General features: G+C 35.5%; 2 protein-coding genes across 3 annotated transcripts; both read right to left on the bottom strand.

Moving 5' to 3' along the window:
- Positions 1–5,523: 5,523 nt before the first annotated feature.
- Positions 5,524–6,404, bottom strand: LOC114417767. Of its 2 annotated transcripts, none has more exons than XM_028382833.1 (2): positions 6,354–6,404; positions 5,524–6,265 (listed from the first exon to the last, which is right to left on the bottom strand). In XM_028382833.1, the coding sequence occupies exon 2, from the start codon at positions 6,087–6,089 to the stop codon at positions 5,595–5,597; it is 495 nt and encodes a 164-aa protein (XP_028238634.1). In that variant the 5' UTR covers positions 6,090–6,265; positions 6,354–6,404; the 3' UTR covers positions 5,524–5,594. The 2 variants fall into 2 exon arrangements, with proteins under 2 accessions (XP_028238634.1, XP_028238633.1); XM_028382832.1 differs by having other exon boundaries at positions 5,524–6,272; positions 6,354–6,395.
- Positions 6,405–6,635: 231 nt separating this feature from the next.
- Positions 6,636–7,296, bottom strand: LOC114420500 (serine/threonine-protein phosphatase 7 long form homolog). The gene is made up of 3 exons (XM_028386381.1): positions 7,014–7,296; positions 6,843–6,927; positions 6,636–6,758 (listed from the first exon to the last, which is right to left on the bottom strand). Exons 1-3 carry the CDS (start codon positions 7,151–7,153, stop codon positions 6,636–6,638), a joined length of 348 nt encoding a protein of 115 aa, XP_028242182.1. The 5' UTR covers positions 7,154–7,296.
- Positions 7,297–8,955: the final 1,659 nt, after the last annotated feature.

The raw sequence follows: 8,955 nt of genomic DNA, 5'->3' as shown, positions 1-8,955 counted from the left end.
TAAATTGCTACTTTTATTCAGAATCTTAAAAAACTTAAGTAAATTAAATTGTTTTAAACCTTCGCATTAAAAATTACTAATTAAAACATTATATTTTACTCACAATAAAAATAAAAATATTTAGATTCAAAAAAGCCTTATTCTCAAAAAAGCCTTAAGTTTTGAAAGAAAATATTCTCATTTTGTAGTAAAATATGAGACTTTTATATCCTTAAATGTGACACTTTTATTTGTTAGTTTCTAGTAAAATAATTTATATTATAATTTTTTAAAGTAATTTTTAAGTAAAACTAGATTTTAGCTTTGAAGTAATTTTTTTGAAGTAATTTTTTTTATTTGTTAGTTTCCAGTAAAATAACTTGTATTCTGATATTTTTTTAAGTAATTTTTAATTAAAAGTAGATTTTAGCTTTCAAGTAATTTTTTTTAAGTAATTTTTTTATTTCTTAGTTTCCAGTAAATTAATTTGTATTAGAATTTTTTTAAAGTAATTTATTTTATTTATTAGTTTCCAGTAAAATAATTTGTATTATAATTTATTTAAGTAATTTTTAATTAAAAGTAGTTTTCAGTTGTCATCAAATTTTTAATTAAATTTCTTCAGTGTTGGTGTATATTAAAAACTACATTTCAGCTTTAAAAAAGTGTGAGCGTTCTTGACATTTTAATTTGTGCGCATAAGGTTGAAATTTGCTTCATGAGACTTTTTGTCATTAGATTTTACTATTTTGAATTTTTTATGATTAATTAATTAAAATATTGTTTTTGTAGGTACACGATGAATTCGGTTATAACAGTGTTGTATTTCAATGGAAGGGTATATGAAGATAATGATGGTGTAATATTTTAAGGCGGTAAAAAAGCGATTCAAATTAAACGTGGAATTAGTTTCAATGCTTTGAAGAAAAAAATTGGAGACAAGGTAAAGTTAGAAAATAATGAAATTATTTCTGCTATCAGTTGTAGATTTTTAGTGTCAGGAAAATATATTGCCTTGCAAATTTGCGATGACGAAGACGTTGAAACGATGCTGGAAAGTTTTAAACAACAACAAGAAATGTCAGTTCTAGAATTGTACATAGAAAAGGATGTGGCTGGTGGTTCAATGTTTCATTCTGCAAATTCCCTTACATCATGTGGAAATTATGTATCTAATGATTACACACAACCGCCAACAAATATGAGTAATTTAAATCTTGACGAAGATGATGATCATGATTATCTTGTGTCTAACTCATACGTTGAAGACTCGTTAGACGAAGATGACAGTGTTGACGGTATATCAGATACAGACAATGAAGTCCCCGAGATGATTCCACCAGTAAGAATTGTTCACCCAACAGAAGGTATGATTTCCTCTTAAAAAATATTTCACTCAATACATTTATTATTTCACGACAATTGTATTTAATGCCAAATAAGTATGATTTGAATTTTTTTTTGGACTGTAAGGTGTACAAGGAATTCAGAATCCATTCTGGAATGATGCTTTGCATTATAATAATATCAACTGGAGCCATCCTGATGAGGAGGACATTTGTGGTTTGGAGATGCCATCCACTTTTAATGTTGGCCAAGAATTATATGTTGGCATGGAATTTGATAGTAAAGATGCGGTCAAGAATGCGGTCAAACAATATGTTATGAGGGTGCATCAAAGTTTCAAAGTGGTTGAAAGCAAATGGGACAAGTATGTGGTTTGTTGCTTGAATAGAAATGCAGATTGTCCTTGCCCTTTCTACATGAGGGCAATTCTATCTAAAAAGACTGATTCATGGAAAGTCACTCAATGGGGTGGACCACACACATGTCTCAATATGACCATGACCCAAGATCATGAGAAACTTGATTCAGATTTAATTGCCACTTGTGTAGTAGGTACGTATTTTATGTTCATATTATGTTATTGTTTAGCCTTAATTGTGATTTAAATTTTGTTATTCTATTGACAGGCATGATCAGAGAAGATCCATCGATAAAAATTTCATTGATTCAAGAGAGGATTAACAGTCAATTTGCGTACAAGGTGTCGTACAAAAAAGCTTGGTTGGCGAAACAGAAAGCCATTGCTATTGAATATGGCGATTGGGATGAGTCATATGCGAAACTTTCGTCGTGGCTAACACACATGCAAAATCATTCTCCTGGATCGTATTTTCAAATACTACATGACGATTTTATTGTTGGAAATACGGTTAGTCGCGAACATCGCCAATTTCATAGAGTTTTCTGGACTTTTGGCCAATGTAAAGAGGCTTTCAAGTACTGTAAGCCAATCATACAAGTTGACGGCACACATTTGTACGGCAAATACCGTGGGACCCTCTTGATGGCCACATCCCAAGATGGAAATGGTGGTGTCCTTCCTCTAGCATTCGCGGTGGTGGAAGGTGAGACATTGACAGCGTGGTCATAGTTTTTGGCACACTTGCGTGAACATGTCACAGATAAAAATGGTATTTGTCTGATATCTGATCGACACGCGAGTATAAAGTCCGCTGTCGCTAACGAAGCACTTGGCTGGCAACCTCCCCACGGTTATCATGTCTACTGCGTGCGACACATAGCAAGCAACTTCAATCGAAAATTCAATAATGCCAAACAAAAAGAAATGTTGAAGAAATTGGGTAAAATTTCATATTTGATGGTCACGTTTATTTTACTTTCATTTATACTTTAAATTGTTATTCATAACTAATTTTATGCAGCCTATACTCCTTGCAAGCACATTTTTGATAAAAATTTAGAAAAATTTCGTGAAGTGAGTCCAGCCATAGCAACATGGATTGATCGCATCTCAAAAGAAAAATGGACGATGGCTTACGATAGAGAAGGACGTCGATATGGCCACATGACAACGAACCTCTCAGAATGTATCAATAAGGTTTTAAAGGATTGTCGCAACATTCCCATAACGGCATTGGTGAAATCAACGTACAGTAGGTGTCGAAAGTACTTTGTTGAGCGTGGCCGCCAAGCCCAAAGACAGTTAAATGAAGGCCAAGTATATTGTTCAAAGCTTGTTAAAGAACTGAGGAAAAATCAAGAACAAGCTTGTACGCACATCGTTCGCGTGTATGATATCCACTCCACAAGGTTTGAAGTAGAGGAGAGCTTCAACCCTATAACGCAACATGGCGGACAAAAGTGGGCAGTAAACTTGAATGGTCGTCATTGTCAATGCGGAAGGTATTCTGCGCTTCACTATCCATGTTCACACATTATTGCAGCTTGTGGTTACGTGAGCATGAACTACTACCAATATATAGATGTTGTTTATACAAACGAGCACATCTTAAAAGCTTACTCCGCACAATGGTGGCCTCTTGGGAATGAAGCGGCTATTCCTCCTTCTGATGACGCATGGACACTTATCCCTGACCCAACTACAATTCGTGCAAAAGGTCGGCCAAAATCAACAAGGATAAGAAATGAGATGGATTGGGTCGAACCATCTGAGCACCGAACAAAATGCAGTAGATGTGGAGCCGAAGGGCATAACAGGCGTCGCTGTCCAATGCAATCTGAGCGTGGGAGTTGTTCAAATCCTTGATTTATGTATGTTAGTCGAGTGACTTGTATTGGTTTCCGTTCTGTTCAATGTATTGAATTTCTGGGGTTCAATGAATTCAGTAGTTAAAAACATTTTGCCTTTTGTACATGACTTATTTGTGGGGTTCAATGAATTCGTTAGTTAAAACCATAAACATAAACCCTAAACCTAAACCACTAAACCCTAACCACTAACACTTAACCTCAACCACTACCCCTAAACCCTAACCACTAACACTTAACCTCAACCACTACCCCTAAACCCTAACCACTAACCATAAACCCAAACCCCTAACACTTAACCTGAACCACTACCCCTAAAATTAGTAGCTTCAAATCAATAAAAGATGAGAAAGCTAAAATTAGTAGCTAAAATTACTTATTTTGATTTATCTACTTTAATTTTTCTTTATGATTTTATTTATTATTTTAGTTTGATGCGCGACATAAAAATAGTCATTATGCTTACTTAACCATAACCCTAACCCTAACTCATATCCCTACACCTAACTCAAAACCCTATACCCTAACTCATAAACCCTACCCATAACCCTAACTCATAAACCCTACCCATAACCCTAACTCATAAACCCTACCCATAACCCTAACCCATAACCTAAGTCATAAACATTGACTAATAAACCCTAACCCTAACTCATAGCCATACACCTAACTCATTACCCTAAACCCTAATTCATAAACCCTACCCATAAAAATAAACCACTAACCCTAAACCCCATCCACTAACCCTAAAAATAACTCACTAACCCTAAACCCCATCCACTAACCCTAAAAGTAAACCACTAACCCTAAAAATAACTAATTAACCCTAAAAATAAAACACTAACCCTAAAAATAACTCACTCACCCTAAAAATAACTAATTAACCCTAAACATAAACCACTAACCCTAAACCCCATCCACTAACCCTAAAAATAACTCACTAACCCTAAACCCCATCCACTAACCCTAAAAATAAACCACTAACCCTAAACCCCATCCACTAACCCTAAAAATTAACCACTAACCCCAAACCTTATCCACTAACCCTACAAATAAACCACTAACCCTAAACCCCATCCACTAACCCTAACCCTCATCATCTAACCCTAAAAATTATCCACTAACCCTCAAAATAAACCTCTAACCCTAAACCTTATCCACTAACCCTAAAAATAAACCTCTAACCCCAACCCTTATCCACTAACCCTAAACCCCATCCACTAACCCTAAAAATAAACCACTAACCCTAAACCCCATCCACTAACCCTAAAAATAAACCACTAACCACAACTCATAAACCCTACGTCCTAAAATTAACTCATAAACTATAACCCTAAATAATAAACCCTAACCACAACTCATAAACCTAACCGTAACTCATAAACCTAAGTAATAAACCCTAAACCTAACACATAAAACCTAAGTCCTAACCCTAACCCATAACCCATAAACCCTAAGTCCTACAACTAACTCATGACCCTTAACCTCACTAATAAATCATAACCCTAACTCATAAACCTAAGTCATAAACCCTAACCCTAACTCATACCAGTAACCCTAAACTTTTAAACCTAAGTCATGAACCCTAACTCATAACCTCACTAATAAATCCTAACCGTAAACCCTAACCCTAACTAATAAACCCTAAGTCCTAAAACTAGCTCATAACCCTTAACCTCACTAATACATCCTAACCATAGCTCATAACCCTAACCCATAAATCCTAACCCTAACTAATAAACCCTAAGTCATAAAACTAGCTCATAAACCATAAGTCCTAAAACTAACTAATATACACTAACCCTAACTCTGTATTTGACATTGGTTAATTTTGCTGTATGACTTTATTTATTATTCTAGTTTGATGCGTGACATAAAAATAGTCATTATGGTGTCCGCGATGGTGATTCAATAACAAATGGTGATTGAAAAAGCAATTCCATAACAAATTCCATAACAAGTAGAATCAGATACCATAAATTAAGTCTGAAATTCAAATTACAAAGATACAACACAAATTTCAAATAGAGACATCAAAATCAGTCATTATGGTGTCCGTGATGGCGCGAGGATGTGCCACATGGTCGATCCCACCTTCGGGCTTGACGATCCGGATTTCTTCTTGCGCGCTGTCTCCGCCCTTCTTGCTCAGCCTCTGCAGAAAACTCGTGACGCAAATCAACACCTAATATGTCACCCATATCAGGTATTGCTCCGGGTACATCCCATTGCGGACCTAATGGGGCATTAGGTGTTGCCATTGGGACATCATGTTGCTGCGAAGGGGTCATGGTCGGCCATGAAAAATGAGGATGTGTTTCCGTAACACCACCAAACGAATGTTCGCTTGCAGACATATCAGTGTCATGATCCTCGAAAGGATACTGATACATCTGCGAAGGATACTGAGAAAATGTTGGTGGCGTGTAATACATTCCATGGCCACGCTGGTCCATTTGCTGCGATAAATCTTCCGCGTGAACAATCTCCCTTCGTCTGTCAAATCCTCGAGTTTCAACACTTGACTGAAGCATGTGAAACTATTGTGGGGGAAATCGACGCTCTGATGCCGGACCATGTGCCACAGGCTCAGTGATCCTCTCTTGCTCTTGGGATATAATCGCTAACTTTTCCACATATGGCACGAGATCATCAACTGTCCATGTGTTTCGCCCTTGTGGTGACACCATATACTGCAATGTCTCGGTAACTTCACCCTGCAATTATTAGGGTAAGCAAATTAATGTCGATGATTTAAAAAATAAATTCAAGTTAAATAATTAAAAAGAAATAAATACCAATGTAGCCGTGTTTGCATTGTTTGGGTCGACAAACATTTTTGTTTTTCGCCTATACCAAACCCTGTAATCCGAGTTAAAACTCAATAGGCCCTCTTGTCGAGGATAAATGTCGACCCTAAACTCAGCTCGATTATTCCACTGACTGATAAAGGGGCCCAACAGCTGGAACCAATTTTCATCTTGTTTGCCTTTCAGCGTTAGCCCATGGATATTCTGTGGTTGCGAAGGAGACTCTGGAATAGGTTGTTGCATTCCAAATTGTCGCAACACCCTATCCGGTTAGTGCCACTCTACAACATGGAAACAAATGAGTGGCACCATTACGCACCACGCCACACTGCCAACCAAACAAATGGGAGGCAACATCGACATAACAGTTGCTGGGTAAGGCTCCCACACAAACTGCATACAATAACACAATTGTTAATTTATCTTAAACCATGACATTTTATTTATTATTTAACAAATACATAATGATCTTGTTACCTCATGTCGTTTCATCATATCTAATTTGCGACGGAAAACTATTAGATCATCATTGCCAATATGTTGGTTTCCACGTCGCAGCCACCTACAAAAAAAATATGAAATAATTAGTGTCGACGCATTACATTATTTATTATTTTCAAATGATTTTTTTTAAAAAAAAAAACTAACCTGTGTCCGAGTGGTTTGTTTTCCATTATAGGAGGAGTTCTCTTTGGAGCCAAAGTCGTGCAGCGTTCCCATGCCCACATTTGGATTAAGATGCACATACCTCCGATTGATTTTATTTTGTAATCGGTGGCGCTACACATCTCTCTGTATAAATAAGCAAGCACGGCAGGTCCCCATGCATATGTGCTGCACTGTTCAAAGTCCCGTAAAAATTGGAGGTACCTTAGGGAAACTTTACTGCTGCTTTTATCAACAAATAGAACTCCACCTATGAATCTAAGGATCCATGCACGGGTAAATCTTTTTAATTGTTGTACGTTACCGTCATGGATATTTATTTCAGAAAAATGGTGAGCCAGCCAACTTAATTTGACCACACTGCCTTGAAGTTCACCTTCCTGTGGTCTGACTCCCAATAATTCTTCACACAATTCAGCCCAATCAAGATTAGTCTGACCAATTAATGGTGTCCCCTCAGTATGAAGACCTAACAAGACTGACACATCTTGAAGAGTAATCGTAGCCTCTCCGCATCTCAAGTGAAACGTGTGTGTCTCGGGCCTCCATCTTTCAATCAAGGCTGTAATTAATGAAGAATTAATTTTTAGGTACCCCATTTTCATAATCCAATAAAATCCCGATTGGCGAAGCAGAGGAATAATTTCCTCTGGTATTGCTTCTTGCCCTTGATAGATGGGTACAGCTCGTCTGATATGTAACTTCCTGTCTGCTTCTCCATTCCAAACATGTTCGGAAACATGCTTAGGTTGCAACCATAAAACGTCTCCATCTATTGGACCAGACTTAATGTGTATACCAGATGAAGATGAGGACGAAGATGCCATTGATACTGTAAAGTAAAATGTAATACAAAAAATTCACAACAAAAATTGTACATTAAAAAAATTAACTACATTTACAAAAAATCAATTAAATATACATACCACATCATTAAAATCTGAATAAATAACAAAATACATCAATTTGAACAAATAAAAATATTCAAAATAACAAAATTACAAATTTAATAACTACACAAATTTAAATAAATGTTCTAAAATACTCTACAAATAACAAAATTACAAACTTAATAGCTACACAAATTAAAATAAATGACCAACTTAAAATACATAAATTTGTTACACGTACAAAAATTTAACACAAAAAAACTTAAAATACTACCTAAAATACTATACAAATAACAAAATTAAAAATTACATACCTACACAAATTTAAATAAATTACCAAATTAAAATACATAACAAAATTAAAAATTTAAACACGTACATAACAAATAAACCACTAACCCTAAACCTCATCCACTAACCCTAAACCCCATCCACTAACCCTAACCCTCATCATCTAACCCTAAAAATTATCCACTAACCCTCAAAATAAACCTCTAACCCTAAACCTTATCCACTAACCCTAAAAATAAACCTCTAACCCCAAGCCTTATCCACTAACCCTAAACCCCATCCACTAACCCTAAAAATAAACCACTAACCCTAAAAATTAACCACTAACCCAAAACCTTATCCACTAACCCTACAAATAAACCACTAACCCTAAACCCCATCCACTAACCCTAACCCTCATCATCTAACCCTAAAATTTATCCACTAACCCTCAAAATAAACCTCTAACCCTAAACCTTATCCACTAACCCTAAAAATAAACCTCTAACCCCAACCCTTATCCACTAACCCTAAACCCCATCCACTAACCCTAAAAATAAACCACTAACCCTAAAAATTAAAAATAACAAAATTAAAAATTAAATAACTACAAAAATTTAAATAAATGACCAAATTAAAAATACATAACAAAATTAAATATTTAAATACGTACATCAATTTAATACAACAAAACTTAAAATACTACCTAAAATACTATACAAATAACAAAATTAAAAATTATATAGCTACAAAAATTTAAATAA

Source organism: Glycine soja, chromosome 7 (assembly GCF_004193775.1).
Source record: "Glycine soja cultivar W05 chromosome 7, ASM419377v2, whole genome shotgun sequence".
NCBI lineage: Eukaryota > Viridiplantae > Streptophyta > Magnoliopsida > Fabales > Fabaceae > Glycine > Glycine soja.
Note: the sequence above shows the minus strand (reverse complement) of the source record. Positions and strands in the feature narration are given on the sequence as shown.

What these genes read in the sequence shown, in the direction of transcription:
- LOC114417767 (XM_028382833.1), bottom strand. Translation starts at nt 6,089, where the DNA reads ATGCTTCAGTCAAGTGTTGAAACTCGAGGATTTGACAGACGAAGGGAG.
- LOC114420500 (XM_028386381.1), bottom strand. Translation starts at nt 7,153, where the DNA reads ATGTGTAGCGCCACCGATTACAAAATAAAATCAATCGGAGGTATGTGC. An exon ending in AACAAACCACTCGGACACAG is followed by an intron (nt 6,928 to 7,013) that starts GTTAGTTTTTTT and finishes TTTTTTTTGTAG; the next exon opens with GTGGCTGCGACGTGGAAACC. An exon ending in ATATGATGAAACGACATGAG is followed by an intron (nt 6,759 to 6,842) that starts GTAACAAGATCA and finishes TATTGTATGCAG; the next exon opens with TTTGTGTGGGAGCCTTACCC.